General features: G+C 42.3%; 1 protein-coding gene across 2 annotated transcripts in view; it reads left to right on the top strand.

Annotated features, from left to right (window-relative positions):
- Positions 1–2,962: 2,962 nt before the first annotated feature.
- The window catches only part of LOC110535626 (myomesin-1), a 43,963-nt gene continuing 27,981 nt past the window's right edge, over positions 2,963–18,944 (top strand). The window contains exons 1-6 of one of the 2 annotated variants that reach the window (XM_036935359.2): positions 2,963–3,118; positions 3,906–4,120; positions 13,663–13,794; positions 13,935–14,109; positions 16,970–17,127; positions 17,458–17,550. In XM_036935359.2, the coding sequence (XP_036791254.2) occupies positions 3,963–4,120; positions 13,663–13,794; positions 13,935–14,109; positions 16,970–17,127; positions 17,458–17,550 (716 nt within the window). In that variant the 5' untranslated portion in view covers positions 2,963–3,118; positions 3,906–3,962. The remainder of the gene's footprint in view (positions 3,119–3,905; positions 4,121–13,662; positions 13,795–13,934; positions 14,110–16,969; positions 17,128–17,457; positions 17,551–18,944) is intronic. The other variant, XM_036935360.2, reaches the window with a different exon arrangement.

The following is an 18,944-nucleotide window of genomic DNA, read 5'->3' as shown; positions in this document are numbered from 1 at the left end:
TGTTGCATGTGGAAGATGAGGGCTGCAGTAGATATCTCAGATAGCAGGGAGTGAGGCCTAAGAGGGTTTTATAAATAAGCATCAACTAGTGGTTCTTGCGACGGGTATACAGAGATGACCAGAATTATCCATAATATTGCTATTTAACTACTTATAAGTTTGGTTGTTCATGGTATGAGCTACTGCTAGTTTACTACTATGATCCAATAACCATCTTTTAAATGAAAAAAGCAATGCATTCTGCCTGTTCCCAAGAGAGCTGGAATGGTTCTTAGTCTGTTGAACAGTATAACACTTTCTTCATCAACAAGTTCACCCGATGGGAACCACTACAATGACAGGAATGAGCAATGGCAAACTCATCTTGAGACCATAATGTGTTCATGTTTACTGAAAGGAGACAGAGGGTCGCTGCTCCAAACTGGGATGGTGAGGAGAGCTTAACATGGTTTCATATTCGCAAAAAACCAAGCTGTAGGCTATGTCTAAACAAGTAGCAACAATACATTTTTTCAAGTATTCCTGGGATCCATGAAGACAAACAATAACATTAACATGTGTAAAATAATAGTACATTTCTAGACCATTAAACCAATATGAATACACTTGATTCAGTTCATTAATAAGTCATTGATTAGTGAATTTAATGTGTTGTTCCTGTCTGACCAAAATCAAAGAATCTTGCCTGGAAACATGACCTCATATTGCACTGCCCATATTCAACCACTTGAGGGTACTAGTCTCATAGGGGGGACTAAAACAACGTTTCCATTCATCATTACAATCAATCAACTTCCAGTAGGAGTTTCACATTAAATCATTCTGACTTTCCATGTTCTAACACACCCACTCCTACCCACTGGTCAATAGTAGTGCACTATATAGGAAATGGGGTGCCATTTGGGCTCCTGAGTGGTGCAGCAGTCTAAGGCACTGCATATCAGTGCAAGAGGTGTCACTATAGTACCTGGTTTAAATCCAGGCTGTATCACATCTGGCTGTGATTGGGAGTCCCATAGGGCGGTGCACAATTGGCCCAGTGTCATCGGAGTTTTGGCTGGAGTAGGCCTTCATTGTAAATATGAACTTGTTCTTAACTGACTTGCCTAGTTAAATAAAGTTGGGACACAGAACATAGTAGTACCATCCCAATGATTTACTGCAGGTTGTGATAGGATGAAGTCATTAGCCCACAATTGTATCACATTCCTGGTTGGGAAGGCACTTGAGCTTTAAATGGAAGAGTGAAGAATCTTTTGAGGAAAATATCCTCCATATGAGTTATGATTGCCATGCTGTCAGGTAATTGGGGGTTATCTTTAGATTAAATTACTGTAGTTTTAGTTGAAACCCTATTGAAAAGCAACACAATTTCCTTTGATGTTCAGTCACACAAAGACAGCTGGTCTTTTGTTATGTTGTATGTACCATAGAGATATGTGATTCAATATGATGTTCTATGGTAAATGTACCTCCATAGGTGTCTGATTGGTCAATGCTCTCTCTATCAGTAGGAACTACTGAAGATACCAAAAAATGCATTCATGATCTGTATTCTGGAAATAGCATTACGAAGACATGTGTATAGTGATGCAAGGAATAAGGCAAAGGCTAAAAGTGGATGACCGGTCTTGGAAAGTTGATCAAGCAAAGAAAGAATCACAGACTAGTGGTTTTATAGTGTTTTGTGTAATCTGTAAGATCATCCATCGCCTCATAACAAAGCAGGAGCCTTAGATATATTCTGAACAATAAATGATCAACATTTGATCAAATCCGGCAGCCTTTCCTCTCCTACTTGGACGAGCCGGCGCTGTGAATTTGTACTTATTAACGCACTCTCAATTGTGATATTTTAATCTACCTTTGAGCAGTTGGGGGGGGGGGGGGGGGGGGGGGGGGGAATAAGTGTGGGGGTGACATCTACCCTCTTTATTTCTACATGTCCTTGTTCTGTATGTTGTGTTTTGTATTATTTGTAGAACTCTGGGTATTGTTATTCCTGTCTGCTCTTTTATGTTTAGATAAGAATTGTATACCTGTCTTGTTTTCCTATACACCATTCTTGTGTGTGTTCAAAAAAATATGTGAAACGAAAATAAAGTTAGATCAAAGCAGGAGCCTTAATATTCAATCACTACTCAGAGGATGTCACATTTGTCAGTTTCACATGCATGGTCAAAAGGCAAGGAGTAGGGCTCCACCCACACGATAAAACATGGGGATGTGCTCTCTCTCTTTCATGCAAGCACATACAATGCTAACTGGAATTTGTTATATGTGACACAGGCAACAATAGCATGGCTATAGTTAGTCACAGACACATCTGAAGCTCTCTTAGATATTGTGAGCAGCCAAGACAACCGCTAGTGAAGTGTAGGATATTGAACATTGGCACAATATGAGATGGAAATTACACCATTTATTCATTTTTAAGATAAAGTCCAAGTTATGGGGTCAGCCCAATAAGATTGATCAGAGTAGTATATAGGGCTGCCAGGCAACCAGATGTTGAGGTATGAGGCCTAAAGTGACCTTTCTAAATGTGAATATGATACAATGACAAAAACCCTGATAGTCATTAATACATCTAAGGCCTTCTGTAAGAGGAAATACCCATTTAAATACCAAATGTATAAAGTATTCCATTATTGGGACACTGATGATGAGTTAGGCTATACTCTTTCCAATAAGTGGTGTCAAAAATACAGTAACACTGACTGATGATGAAAGGCTACACATTGTTTGTACAGTAGGCATTGTCTAAAATATAGGCCAACAGGTAGGTAGAGTCATCTTTTGGCGTTGCAAATAGTCGCACTCGTCAATGACCAACATATTCAAACGTCGCTCTGCCGCTCTCTTCCTGTAGTTGCGATAGCTTCAATCCGCGCTGCACTCGTCTATATTTATCGGGTCTCCACGCCATAAAAGGACGTAACTGCGGTTTGGCTATTCCATAGAGTGCCAATATTATTTTTGTTGTGTAGACGGCTGCCCTGTCCTCTGCTACCGCACCTACCTGCGGCTTTGCCTGGATATCAAGCTTCGTTGACTTACACCTGGAGTTGGATCACTTTTTCCTTTGCTTGCAGCAGTTGGTGGCTTTTGGGCCTAGGTAAGTTATCTCGATACGAGTATCTGATACGATTTGTGCATCATCAGCAAAATAGAAGTAATCAGAGGTAATTTTTTCACAATTCGTTGTTGAGTATTTTATGTTTAGTGTGCATTTTGATGGTGTGATTGTTTGCAATGTGAATCCTGTGCTATGCCAGCCTCAGTCGCACACTGCAATTTGGAATTTCAGATTCACAGGCTCTTCTCATATTAAAATCATGCCCTATTGGATTGAACAACTACTGAACCAGTGCACCTGTTGCCCTCCACTCATGTCAGTTAACATCCTATGTTTATTGCCGTTTAGAACAGCCATAAAGTATTTTCAAAGCAATGGAATCTGGTAATGTATTGATTTCCATTAACAGGAAATAGGCCTAGGCTACACCAGTCAAGTTATTTGGAAAAACCCACAAAATATTTTAATTCTACATCTACCAAATCAATTTGGCTAATTTTACTATCAGAAAAAGTTGTGCATTTTATTCCTTATCCACTGATGTTGATAGTAGGCTACACTTGAGTTGTGTACAGAGCATGAAGATATTGATCTGGCACAATCAATATAATTCCCCCCCCCCCCCCCCCCCCACAATCCAATAGAGACAATGAAGGTCATGACCTTTCCTCTGTGATTTATTTAAAGTAACATAATACAATAACAACAAGTATGATCAAGACAAATTGTAAATGAAACCGAAACATTAAAACAACTAATAGCTTACAAAAGTACATTTCGAAGCAATGCTTGAACTGTATTGAACAAAACCATTCTCAAACACTAGCTAGGCAGACTACAAGAGACTGAGAATTCAGTGCTCGTGCCAGGAACACCGTGCAGGATGTCTGGATCCATACCTTTTTACCAGAAACAGCACCGCCACTATGACCGTGGCTACCGCAGCAAGGAGGTGGAGTCGGCTGTTAGCCAGTACCAGTCGAGCAGCAGCAGCTATGCCACCCGCAGCAGAGCCAGTGCCAGTCTCAGTGCCAGCAGGGGGTAAGGAGGAACAGGATGCCCTGCAGCACAGTAGCTCTGGCCCATATCCATGCATCCCCTCCATGCTGGTGTCAGAAGATGGCCCTGCTGCCCTTGTAACCCCATCACCCCCACCCACCTTACTTCCTATCTCATACTTCTGGCAACTTTTCCCATGCCATTCATGGCCTCCAAATCAGTCGGTCATGCTTAGTAACCCTCATTTCTCTGCGTTAAATCATTACTCTTCTACTTCCTGCTTCTATACCTGCGGTATTAATGTTTGACCACTCCCAGTAACATTCTTCAACCTTATCTGTTTTCTCTAAAAACCATTCCACAAATATAATGTCTGTGAATCCTGCATGAAGTTCCAAGTAGCCCGTTGCATGGATACTGTGTATATCGGTGTCTGTTGCACACTGCTCTGTCTGCTTTTGAACTAATGCACTTTTTTTTTCTTTTAAGACAACCTTCTCCTAGTTCCCACTATAGTTCAGTTAAACAGAAATAGAACATCTCAGATTCACACCGGCTCTGTCGTCATAAATGTTTGGTGCGGGCCGGGTATAATCAAGCTTTAAAGGAATGCACTGTGTTGCATAATGAAGTGTTATTGACCTTTGCCATGGCCTATAGACTGAAATAACATCCTGACCCATGCATAACATGTCTCTGGGAATGTGAGCTGTGGTGTAGATTCTCTGCCTTAGTTGTCGAAACCCCAGTTCGAATGGTTTACTTCCTTGAGGACTTGTTTCCCTATTAAGATATTTTTTATTTTGTTATTTCACCTTTATTTAACCAGGTCGGCCAGTTGAGAACAAGTTCTCATTTACATCTGCGACCTGGCCAAGATAAAGCAAAGCAGTACGACATAAACAACAACACAGAGTTACACATAAACAAATGTACAGTCGATAACACAATACGAAAAAATCTATATACAGTGTGTGCAAATGTAGAAGAGTAGAGAGGTAAGGCAATAAATAGTCCACAGAGGTGAAATAATTACAATTTAGCAATAACACTGGAGTGATAGATGTGCAGATGATGATGTTCAAGTCGAGATACTGGGGTGCAAAAGAGCAAGCGGGTAAGTAATAATATGGGGATGAGGTAGTTGGGTGTGCTATTTACAGATTGGCTGTGTACAGGTACACAGATCGGTAAGCTGCTCTGACAGCTGATGCTTAAAGTTAGAGAGGGAGATAGATGTAAGACTCCAGCTTCAGTGATTTGATAAAAAAACTAAATTGCAATTCGTTCCTGTCATTGGCAGCAGAGAACTGAAAGGAAAGGCAGCCAAAGAAAGTATTGGCTTTGGGGATGACAAGTGAAATATACCTGCTGGAGCGTGTGCTACTGGTTGGTGTTGCTATGGTGACCAGTGAGCTGAGATAAGGCGGGGCTTTACCTAGCAAAGACTTATAGATGACCTGGAGCCAGTGGGTTTGGAGACAAATATGTAGTGAAGGCCAGCCAACGAGAGCATACAGGTTGCAGTGGTGGGTAGTATATGGGGCTTTGGTGATAAAACGGATGGCACTGTGATAGACTACATCCAGTTTGCTGAGTAGAGTGTTGGAGGCTATTTTGTAAATGACATCGCCGAAGTCAAGGATCGGTAGGATAGTCAGTTTTACGAGGGTGTGTTTGGCAGCATGAGTGAATGAGGCTTTGTGGCAAAATAGAAAGCCAATTCTAGATTTCATTTGGATTGGAGATGTTTAATGTGAGTCTGGGAGGAGAGTTTACAGTCTAGCTAGACAAGTAGGTATTTGTAGTTGTCCACATTTTCTAAGTCAGAACCGTCCAGAATAGAGGTCGACCGATTATGATCTTTCAACGCCGATACAGATTAATCGGCCAATTTTTTTATTTATTTGTAATAATGACAATTACAACAATACTGAATGAACACTTATTTTAACTTAAAATAATACATCAGTAAAAATCAATTTAGCCTCAAATAAATAATGAAACATGTTCAATTTGGTTTTAAATAATGCAAAAACATAGTGTTGAAGTACAAGTGCAATATGTGCCATGTAAAAAGCTAACGTTTGAGTTCCTTGCTCAGAACATGAGAACATGGTTCCTTTTAACATGAGACTTCAATATTCCAAGGTTAGAGGTTTTAGGTTGTAGTTAATATAGTATTTATAGGACTATTTCTCTCTAAACCATTTGTATTTCATATACCTTTGACTATTGGATGTTCTTATAGGTACTATAGTATTGCCAGTGTAACAGTATAGCTTCCGTCCCTCTCCTCGCCCCTACCTGGGCTAGAACCAGGAACACATCGACAACAGCCACACTCGAAGCAGCGTTACCCATCACTCCACAAAAGCCGCGGCCCTTGCAGAGCAAGGGGAATAACTACTCCAAGTCTCAGAGCGAGTGACGTATGAAACGCTATTAGTGCACACCCAGCTAACTAGCTAGCCATTTCACATCGGTTACACCAGCCATTAGGCTGATAGGCTTGAAGTCATAAACAGCGCTGTGCTTGCGAAGAGCTGCTGGCAAAACGCACGAAAGTGCTGTTTGAATGAATGCTTACGAATCTGCTGCTGCCTACCATCGCTCAGACTGCTCTATCAAATCATAGACTTAATTATAACATAATAACACAGGTCATTAATATGGTCGAATCCGGAAACTATCATTTCGAAAAAAACAAAACGGAACCGTTCTGTATTTTATCTAACGGGTGGCATCCCTAAGTCTAAATATTCTTGTTACATTGCACAACCTTCAATGTTATGTCATAATTATGTAAAATTTGGGCAAATTAGTTCACAATGAGCCAGGCTGCCCAAACTGTTGCAAATACCCTGACTCTGCGTGCAATGAACGCAAGAGAAATGACACAATTTCACCCTGTTAATATTGCCTGCTAACCTGGATTTCTTTTAGCTAAATATGCAGGTTTAAAAATATATACTTCTGTGTATTGATTTTAAGAATGGTATTGATGTTTATGGTTAGGTACACATTGGAGCAAGGACAGTCCTTTTTTGAGCTTTTGTTAAATATTCCCCCCAGCGTTGCATCGATTATAGCAATGCAGGACACGCTAGATAAACAAATATCATCAACCATGTCTAGTTATAACTAGTGATTATGATTGATTGATTGTTTTTTTATTAGCTAAGTTTAATGCTATATAGCAACTTAACATGGCTTCTACTGCATTCGGATACCAGGCAGGCTCCTCGTGGAGTGCAATGAGAGGCAGGTGGTTAGAGCGTTGGACTAGTTAACAAAGTTTGCAAGATTGGTTCCCCGAGCTGACAAGGTGTAAATCTGTCGTTCTGCCCCTGAAAAAGGCCGTTAACCCACCGTCCCTAGGCCGTCATTGAAAATAAGAATGTGTTTTTAACTGACTTGCCTAGTTAAATAAAGGTGTAAAAAAATAAATATATATATATATATATATTTTTTTTTTAATCTGCAAAATATGCGCCCAAAAATACCGATTTCCGATTGTTATGAAAACTTGAAATCGGCCCTAATTAATCGTCCATTCCGATTAATCGGTCGACCTCTAGTCCAGAGTAGGGATGCTAGTCGGGCGGGATGGTGCGGGCAGCAATTTGTTGAAGAACATGCACTTAGTTTTACTAGCATTTAAAAGCAGTTGGAGACCACAGAAGGAATGTTGTATGGCGTTGAAGCTTGTTTGGATGTTTGTTAGCACAGTGTCCAAAGAAGGGCCAGATGTATACAAAATGGTGTCGTCTGCATAGAGGTGGATCAGAGAATCACCAGCAGCAAGGGCGACATCATTGATGTATACAGAGAAGAGAGTCAGCCCGAGAATTGAACACTGTGGCACCCCCATAGAGACTGCCAGAGGTCTGGACAACAGGCCCTCCGATTTGACACACTGAACTCTATCAGAGAAGTAGTTGGTGAACCAGGCGAGGCAGCCATTTGAGAAGCAAAGGTTATTGAGTCTGGCGATAAGAATGCGATGATTGGCAAAGTCGAAAGCCTTGCTTATTGAAATGATCGATTGCTGTAGATCTATCGGTGGTGACAGTGTTTCCTATCCTCATTGCAGTGGGCCACTGGGAGGAGGTGCTTTTAATCTCCATGGACTTTAGTGTCCCAAAACTTTTTGGAATTAGTGCTACAGGATGCAAATTTCTGTTTGAAAAAGCTAGCCTTTGCTTTCCTAACTGACTGAGTATATTGTTTTAGGGAGCGTTTGACATTGATGAGGGGTGGTTGTTTGACCGCGGAAGCATTACGCACGCAGGCAATGAGGCAGTGATCGCTGAGTTCCTGGTTGAAGACAGCAGAGGTGTAAATAGAGGGCAAATTGGTCAGGATTATATCTAAGGGTGTCCGTGTTTATGGATTTGGGGTTGTACCTGGTAGGTTCCTTCATAATTTGTGTGAGATTCACATATGGTGTCCATGACACAGCTGGGGGCTGAAGGGGGTCTATAGCAAGCGGCAACGGTGAGAGACTTGTTTCTGGAAAGGTGGATTTTTTTTAAAACTAGAAGCTCAAATTGTTTGGGCACAGACCTCAATAGTATGACAGAACTCTGCAGCCTATCTCTGCACTAGATTGCAACTCCGTCCCCTTTGGCAGTTCTATCTTGTCGTAAAATGTTATAGTTAGGGATGGAAATTTCAGGATTTTTGGTGGCCTTCCTAAGCCAGGATTCAGACACTTCAAGGACATCCGGGTTGGTGGAGTGTGCTAAAGCTATGAATAAAACAAATGTAGGGAGGAGGCTCAATGTTAATATGCATGAAACCAAGGCTTTTACAGTTACAGAAGTCAACAAATGAGAGCACCTGGGGAATGGGAGTGATGCTGGGAGCTGCAGAGTCTGGGTTAGCCTCTACATCACCAGAGGAACAGAGGAGGAGTAGGATAAGGGTACGGCTAAAGGCTATAAGAACTGGTTGTCTAGTACGTTTGGAACAGAGAGTAAAAGGAGCAGATTTATGGGCGCAGAAGAAAAGATTCAAGGCATAATGTACAGACAAAGATATGGTAGGATGTGAGTACAATTTAGGTAAACCTAGGCATTGAGTGACAATGAGAGTCTGGAGGCATCATTTAAGCCAGGTGAGGTTACCGCATGTGTGGTCAGGTGGAACAAAAGGGCTTGCTAAGGCATTTTGAGCAGGGCTGGAGGATCTACAGTGAAATAAGACAATCCCTAATTAAAACAGCAATAGACTAGGCATATTGACATCTGGGAGAGGCATGTGTAGCCGAGTGATCATAGGGTCCAGTGAGTAGCAAGGCGAGCTGGAGACACGCCGATTCAGACAGCTAGCAGGCCGGGGCTAGCAGGCTAGCAGATGGGCCTCCGGGTGACTTCGCAACGGAAGAGCCTGTTGAAACCCCCTCGGACGGTTATGTCGGCAGACCAGTCATGATGGATCGGCGGGGCACCGTGTCGGCAGTAAAGGGTCCAGGCCAATTGGCAAAGGAGGTATTGTAGCCCAGGAATTGGCTGAAGGATCTCTTCGGCTAGCTGGGAGATGGGCCTAGCTCGAGGCTAGCTCCAGGCTAACTAGTGCTTGCTTCGGGACAGAGGCGTTAGCCAGGAGTAACCACTCGCTAGCTAGCTGCTATGATCCAGTGTAAAGGTTCAGAGCTTGCTGTAGGAATCCGGAGATGTGGTAGACAAAAGGCAGTACAGATATGCTCTGGGTTGATATCACGCTGTGCAGACTGGCCGGAATTGACCAGAATGAGGCTGGCTGATGTCTGAGTTAACGGTGATGACCGCTAGCAGTGGCTAACTGACTACTAGCTAGTAGCTAGTTAGCTGGCTAGCTTCTGATGGGGGTTCAGATCCGCACCACGTTGGGAGAGGCGGGTTACTCTGTTACTCTGTTACTCTGTTCAGTCCGTAGATGGAAATTGAGATTAAAAATATAAATGATATATACGAAGAAAACGATATATACACGGGACAAGACAAAACCGACGTCCGACTGCTACGCCATCTTGGATCGATGACCTTGGTTCATTGTTCAGCCAGTACATCCATTGGTGGCTTCCTCTCGCACTTAACAAAGATGCTATTTTGCGTGGGTGCGTAAGGCTTTTTAGCATGCTTCTCTTAGAGCCTTCTACTGTGTTGTGATCTGGAGACATGGTTTGAAGTTGGCTATGAGTTAAAGTTGTATTTGGGGTCAGCAGCAGGTAGCCTAGTGGTTAGTGTTGGGCCAGTAACTGAATGGTCGATGGTTTGAATACCCGAGCCAACAAGGTGAAAAATCTGTCAATGTGCCCTTTCGCAAGGCACTTAACCCACATTTTCTCCAGGGGAAACAGTGTTTAAACCCTTTACAATGAAGATCTGTAAAGTTACTATGGCTGACCCTGTAAAACAACACATTTCACTGCACCTATCAGGTGTATGTGACCATAAAACCTTTTTTAGGGTGGGGATTGTTTCCACCTGTGGATTTCCCAGAACTGTTGAATTCAGCGGTCATTAATCTCTTTCAGTGGTTTGTTATTTGCTGTTTGAATTATTTTATTTAAGGAAATATTGATGACATATAGGAGTATTTACGAGACTATTCTGGCAATCTATGGCCGGCCTAACAACAGTGGTTGTGACTATATTGAATGATGTGTTGAAATGTTGGCGGCCTCGCTCTTATGAACACCTGGCATCTCTAAATACACTGGCCTTGACAGTGTGCATAGGAGGTCAAAGGGTGTCTGTGAAGCGAATGGTGCCTCATTTGGGCCTTTATGGTTGAACGTCATGCTGTCAGGAATTTACCCAGCTTTCCCTGCCTTATGATTAGTGACACCATTGGTTGAACCATAGTACTCTACCTTGTCACATATAAATGTACTTATGGCATCTTGTATCTTGTATTGACAAGATGGATTCAAATCAAACCAAAAAGCCTCAGTAAGTGACATTTTCTCCCCTGTTGATGTTTGAATTGAATAGCCTTTTGCTGTTTAATATAGTCTGATGGTGACATAACAGAAGTTATGGAGATTTTCCTGGTATTGTGCAGACATACCAATTGTTCCATTAGGAATACTCATTGAATGGGGATTGCCTTGCCTGCATTCCCATTCATCCTTGTCGTAATCTATCAACATTTATTTATTGATCTTTATTTTACCAGGTAAGATTACTTATTTTCTTTTACCGCAAGGACCTGGAGAAGATTTACAGGGGGAGGAGAGGGGATAAATGAACCAATAGGAAGCTGGTGGTGATTAGGTAGCCATGATGGATGGTATGAGGGACAGATTTGGAATTTCAAATCAAATTAACTTTTATTAGTCATGTGCCGAATGCAACAGGTGGTAGACCTTACAGTGAAATGCTTACTTTACGAGCTCCTAACCAATAATGCAGTTTAAACAAAATATGAGTAAGAATAAGAACCTTTAACCTGTCTCCTCCCCTTTACCTACACTGGTTTGAAGTGGATTTAACAAGTGACATCAATAATGGATCATAGAATTCACCTGGTCAGTCTGTCATGAAAAGAGCAAGTTTTGTTCACTCAGTGTACATTGTATGCACACATAGGATGGCACTGTTTCATATTGTCTAGATTATTATTATTTTTTTGCCTATAAGGCACTGTACTGTAAATTACGTGTTGATTTACTTGTGAGAATCAATTTGGTGTAACCTAAATAATGGTTGTTTTGGATGTTTGTATTGTCAGGTGTGTGGGTTTTCAGCTGAGATCCTTTGTAAACTCAGCAAAAAAAGAAACGTCCTCTCACTGTCAACTGCGTTTTATTTTCAGCAAACTTAACGTGTTAATATTTATATGAACATAAGATTCAACAACTGAGAAATAAACTGAACAAGTTTCACAGACATGTGACTAACATAAATTAAATAATGTGTCCCTGAACAAAGGGGGGGGATCAAAATGAAAAGTGACTGTCAGTATCAGGTGTGGCCACCAGCTGCATTAAGTACTGCAGTGCATCTCCTCCTCATGGATGGGACCATATTCGCCAGTTCTTGCTGTGAGATGTTACCCCACTCTTCCACCAAGGCACCTGCAAGTTCCCAGACATTTCTGGGGGGAATGGCCCTAGCCGTCACCCTCCGATCCAACAGGTCCCAGACGTGCTCAATGGGATTGGGATCCGTGCTCTTCTCTGGCCATGGCAGAGCACTGATATTCCTGTCTTGCAGGAAATCACGCACAGAACGAGCAGTATGGCTGGTGGCATTGTCATGCTAGAGGGTCATGACAGAATGAGCCTGCAGGAAGGGTACCACATGAGGGAGGAGGATGTCTTCCCTGTAACGCACAGCGTTGATTGCCTGCAATGACAACAAGCTCAGTCTGATGATGCTGTGACACACCGCCTCCAAATTAATCCCGCTCCAGAGTACAGGCCTCGGTGTAACGCTCATTCCTTCAACGATAAACGCAAATCCGACCATCACCGCTGGTGAGACAAAACCGCGACTCGTCGGTGAAGAGCACTTTTTGCCAGTCCTGTCTGGTCCAGCGACAGTGTGTTTGTGACCATAGGTGATGTTTTTGCCGGTGATGTCTGGTGAGGACCTGCCTTACAACAGGCCTACAAGCCCTCAGTCAAGCCTCTCTCAGCCTATTGCGGAAAGTCTGAGCACTGATGGAGGGATTGTGCATTCCTGGTGTAAATCGGGCAGTTGTTGTTGCCATCCTGTACCTAACCCGCGGGTGTGATGTTTGGATGAACCGATCCTGTGCAGGTGTTGTTACACGTGGTCTGCCACTGTGAAGACGATCAGCTGTCCGTCCTGTCTCCCTGTAGCGCTGTCTTAGGCATTTCACAGTACGGACATTGTTTATGGTTCATTGAACAAGCTTGGGAAACAGTGTTTTAACCCTTTACAATGGAGATCTGTGAAGTTATTTGAATTTGAAAAAAATAAAATTTGAAAGACGGGGTCCTGAAAACATTTATTTTTTTGCTGAGTTTATTTTTTTGGGGGGGATTTTATCATCCTCAAGTGAGGGACATCAAGGAGATTAACATTCAAAAGCTTGTTCAGTACATGAGGGCAAATTTGGTCATGATCGCCACTAGTTTTTTATTCACAGGACAGGACACCTACTCTCCTATGACCACAATGTTTAGTTTCATTCCATCTCATTGGTCTTTTTTAAAATGTTTTTTTTGTTGCTCCTATGTTTAAAGAATTTGATGTATCAAAACTGCACACTGGTGACTACAGACGATCGACCCCGTCTTAATTCAGTCTTTTATTTTGTCATTGCAGACATGTCATTACACAGCATGAACAAGCAATGCATATCTCTTATAGCTAGACCAGGTTTGTTGGTAGTCATCGCTCTGCTGTGCAAAGGCTTTTCTCTTTCTTCTTTGCACAATTAGAGATATTTATTAGAAACACAGCTAAACCCATCCAAGCCACCCTCCCTTGTTGATGACTAATATACCCAATAATACAACCTTTCTCCTCCTCATCCAGCCCTTCAGATTACATTGACATGACTTGATGTTATTACATTGTGTTAGGTTGACACTGCTGTATTAACATTATCCTGTGTCTTAGACTTAGTGCATCGTACTCTGGGCTGGAGGAGAGCAGACTGAGCCCAATCCCCAAGAGAGCCAAGCCCACCTACCTGGCTATGGACAAAGAGAACCAGATCATCGGCTATGTAGTGCCCATCTTCAGGGGCAGGTAAACGAATCAACCACCTATGAGCCTTAGCGATGCGGAGAAGTCAGGGACATTTTGATTTCGGTGAGTGATTCTGACCAATGACCCTGAAAATGACCCCACTGCCCACTCTCCTCCCTGGCTTTGCTCCGCCACCTTAGTCAGGAGTATGCCAGTGGGCTTTCAGATACGGAGGAGGCCCGGATGAAGGAGAGTGCTGGATACATGGCCCGGAGGAATCTGTTCACCAGTGGGTTAGAGATGGAGAGGACGGAGCAGACGTCTAGGAAGGTGTCTGTGCGCCAATCAGCCGAGCACATCTCCCTGAGCAAGCGGGTTAGTGCAGGAGTTTGATGTCATAGAGGGAAGTTTTCCTTTATCCCATCACATTGAGGAATACGGCATAATGCGCTCCTTCGTGACATCATAATGGGAATATTGAGTCTTTGTCATATCGTAGATGTCAGTAGGGCTGCGCAATTAATTGAATTCACATCAAAATCGCAATGTTTACATGTGCATTATCCATTTTGCAGAAGCGTTCAATATTTTGAAACGCCACTCAGCCGCATGTAACAGGCTCTCCTCTAGCTGCAGCCCAATTTGGTGACCGGAGTATTGGCGAGTGGGTGTGTCGAAAGGAGTGGGTGTATGGAAAGCGAATCAGCTAATTGACTGTTTTATGGGTTTGATTAGGCTGCAGAGCGACCCGAACCGAGTTGCTTCTTACTGGGTATCACGATCATGTTGCCGGCGGTAGCTAACGTGCCAATTTTTTTTTCTCTCACATTATTTTATGTCAAGTAGAATAGCAGGCTACACAAGAAATAACTAATATTGATAACCATCCAGATGTCACCTTGGTACATACAGCCTACTAATAAATGGGACAGAGTGCCCTTCGCTCCAGCTTGACAAGCACTACCGTCTGGCAATGGCGTGGGAAGTAGCTACCTAATACCCTAAATCAAGGGAATAGTCAAAGTAAGCAAACTCATGAAGCAACAGTACACCCATCAGTACTTTTAATAAAAACATGTATAGGTTTATAATTATTTGTGTGAAGTCCGACTCATCCTCTGGCTTCGAAACAGAAGTACAATCTCTCGCTGTATGGTAGATCAATGTAAGGTTGTTTATGGTAAGAAACGTAAGAACAAAAAACACAGCTCAATCAAAACCATCTAACCTATAGCAGAGCACTTTCGACACACCCACTCCTTTCCACGCGCCCACTACTTTCCTTTCGACACACCCACTCCTTTCCACACACCCACTACTTTCCTTTCGACACACCCACTTGCCCATACTCCGGTTGCAATATTGGACTGCAGCTACCCTCTCTTCCCTCTTGTAGCTGCGTCACACAAAAACCCACCCCCTGTCACTCAAGCAGCGCAGTCACTCCTCCTAGTTGTTATTCACTCTAAAGTTGCATGCTGTTTTGTTAGGTCAAATGCAGTCAACACATTGGGCGGATTAGATTATGCTCGGGCGAAAGCGGGGAGGGAGTAGCGCCATTCTCAAATCAAACAGATCTGTGCCGCTCTGACATTTTGTCAACAAGGCAGCATGGTGCGTCGCCCAGAAACATGCACCATCTCTTTTCCAAAAAATAAATGTTAGAAAATTCTAACTCGTTTTCATTTGGAAGGGAGATAAAGCTTGAGGGCAATCACTTTTGCATGTGAAAACACAAAATTCCAAATTCTTTGAGTGAATCCTACTCATTACTCCACTTGCTTCTACGTCACTTTGTTTTGAGCCGATTTTCGCGGTGTGTTTTGAACGGGGCACCTGGCTCACGCCTGGGAGGCAGCCCAGTTCCAAAACGAATGCAATCAACTATTGCCCGGTGCAAATCACGCCTACACAGGTGCCAGACGAGATTAATCAAACCCCTGTATTGTTCCAAACATGAACTTTGCTGCTTTAAATATAAATAATTGTATTTCTAGAATTCCAACAGTTCGCCGACGTGTTTGGAATGATATCGCATGTCCAATCGCAATATTTGGTAAAACAAATCGCAATTAGGTTCTTTGGCCCATATGTCGTGCAGCCCTACAGTAGATGCCGGAATTCCTTTGTGACATCACATTGGGGAATGCTGGATAATGCTCTCCCTCATAACATCATAATGGGGTAGTTTGATGACTTCCGACTGAACAATACCTTCTCTTGTTACACCACAGAGTGACATTATTTCCCTCATCGACAAAGAGAAGAGTACAAATGTATGATCTTAATTTGATCAACATTTTGTTTATTAGACAACAGTAAATGCAAACTTGTAATGTATTCAAGGTTTTAAAAGGCTTCTAAAATAGAAAATAAATGATAAATGAATGTTTACTGGTCATGAAAAGCATGCAGTATAATAGAGCTAAATGTGGAATAATCGTAAATGCGTAGTTCTGACTATACTCTTCTTCAAGGTGATGATATTAAAACCAAATAGTTATAACATTTATTTAACAATCCCTTAAACGGCACGTAGTTATCAATGGTTTTAGCGGAGCTGGGGTATCCTTGGCCCCCAGCAGCCAAATCAAACGCTCTGCACTGTTTTACACTATGACACGATATTGATAACGACCTTTTCACCTTTATGACATCACAGAGGAGAATAATCACTAAATGACTATCATAGATGGGAATACCGTAAGAAATATATTAGCAAAGTATCACAGGAAATGTATTGTCATAAGAGCAATGTTTCTTTCCATGGATTAATTCTACTCTGCTTCCCCTTCCCTTGGAAGGTTACTTGTGTCCCTCATTCAAATGTTTATGTCAAGGCATATCCTGCCCCATTCACTCAGGAGGATCATAAAAGCTACAGTGTCACTTGATTGGGGCACACACTGTACTTAGTCTATCACCTTTCTGCCAGCACGTCATGCCACTGGGTGCTACATTCAGTGTTCAGAGAGCATTATAGGATTATGTGTTAAGGGTTATTGGATTCAGCTCTAAGAAATGGATTGCCAAGCATTTGCCTAGTAAATGCTTTGTTTGCTTCAAGGATGCATCGCAAATGTGTTATGAATTCATGGGGAATGCCTAAAATGTTTTCTACAGGCTTCTGGGGGTATAGTGTTTTACAGTTGCACCTCAGAATGTGTTATTGTAAAGGCTCTATAAATGCCATACGAAGGCTCTATAAAGGTTAATTGAACAAACTGATCCCCAGATCTATGAGAACGAGGAGTACCACAAGTGTATGAATGAGGATAGCCTGATGCATGCCCCGGAGTTTGTGATTAAGCCTCGCTCTCACACGGTGTGGGAGAAGCAGTGTGTCAGGCTGCACTGCACCGTCTCTGGATGGCCTGACCCACGCGTTGTCTGGTGAGTACTGCACACATACACACTTACGCATGCACACACACCACCCTGGATAAACCTTGAGATGACCAACTGATCACTAACACAATACACACCAAATCAATCCCTTATGGATAGAGCATCAGCAATTGTTGTCCTCTCAATCCTATCCTCATGTCATTGCACTAAAACACTATAAAACGCACTATACATCTCTGGTGTCTACCTAGCCTCTCTGTGTTGACTCTCCTTGATTCTGATCTGTACTTTTTAAACTCTATTTTCCTCCTTTTCATAATCCTCTCTGCTTCCCTTGCCTTCTCTTGTCTCCTCCTGTCCTCATTTCACAACAAGGTACAAAAACAATGTGACAATCGATCCAATGGCCCGCCCCGGCAAGTATAAGCTACAAAGCAGCTACAACGTGCATTCACTGGAGATCGACAGGTAGGCACACCCCCAAAGCCACAGGGTTTTCAGTATGTGTCAATCGTCCCAGAGTAGGAGTGCTGATTTAGGATCAGTTTTTCATTTTTAGATCACAATGAATTAGATTACATGGACAGTGGCGTTCTGATCCTAGATCTGCGTTTATACTCTAAGGGTGCTTTCACACTTGGTTCCTTTCAGCCAATTGTTGCGTACTGAGTGCGGTTTGCTTAAATGTATGTGCAGTGTGAATGCTCCAAAGGAACTCAAACCCCTCAAAAGAACCCCAAAGCGAACCAAACTGAGACCATCTCGAGAGCTGGTCTGAGTTCGGTTCACTTGAAGTCTCCGGTTTGGTTCCCTTTTTTAGTAGAATGTGAACACAAAGCTTACCAGGTTAATTTATCATTATTCTCACACCTAGCACTAGGCTACTGCAACACAGTTTTCCCTGCTATAACCCATCAGATTGGTGCCAAAAACAAATGTGCAGGTTGGCAGTACAATTTGGAGTACACAATTTTCAATTAAAGCATTATGTAATCTGCAATTATTCTTCTGCCATTTATCCTATTACCAGTCATTTTTACATGTAAATATTATATTTAATTATAATTTGTATGTCTTATTTTTTTAAACTGAATGCAAACTATTAGCTTCCAAAATGTATGTAGGTACATCTCTGGCTGTCTGATAACAGGTTCGGATGGTATGGCTTGTCGTGCACTGTGTATTTACCCAGAGTGCATTTTTTTAATTTTTTTATTGATTTATTGAACCTTTTTATTTAACTAGGCAAGTCAGTTAAGAACACTTATTTACAATGACGGCCTAGTGGGTTAACTGCCTTGTTCAGGGGCAGAAAGACAGATTTTTACTTTGTCAGCTCAGGCATTCAATCTAGCAACCTTTCGGTTACTGGCCCAACGCTCTAACCGCTAGGCTACTTGGCGCCCCAAAATGAGGGGCATTGAGTGAATGTTGGAAAAATATCTAGTTTCCTTTCTAAACATAGCAAAGTCATGCAAACAGGACTCAAATTAGGTGAAGTTAACTAGCAAAAGTGTTGAGTCCTCATTCAAAGGTAAGGGCAGTGTGAATACAAAGAGAACTGAGGTTTTTTTTACCCCAGAGTTCACTTTAAAGAGGACTGAGATCAGTTATTTTAAAGAAGAATATATGTGGAAACAACTTGCCACTTCATATGGGCCAGGTCTTCTCTGTGTGGTGGCTCATTGCTGTGAATTAACAGATACAATTAAACAACAGTCATCTCTGGCCATGGTATAATGTCAGTATGATGTCACCACCACGTCCCTAAAGCCTCTTAAGGATCCGCCCCTTTTTTTCAATTTTCTCCTAAAATGACATACCCAAATTGAACTGCCTGTAGCTCAGGGCCTGAAGCAAGG

This window comes from Oncorhynchus mykiss, chromosome 11 (assembly GCF_057628025.1).
Source record: "Oncorhynchus mykiss isolate SJ-2025 chromosome 11, ASM5762802v1, whole genome shotgun sequence".
NCBI lineage: Eukaryota > Metazoa > Chordata > Actinopteri > Salmoniformes > Salmonidae > Oncorhynchus > Oncorhynchus mykiss.
Note: the sequence above shows the minus strand (reverse complement) of the source record. Positions and strands in the feature narration are given on the sequence as shown.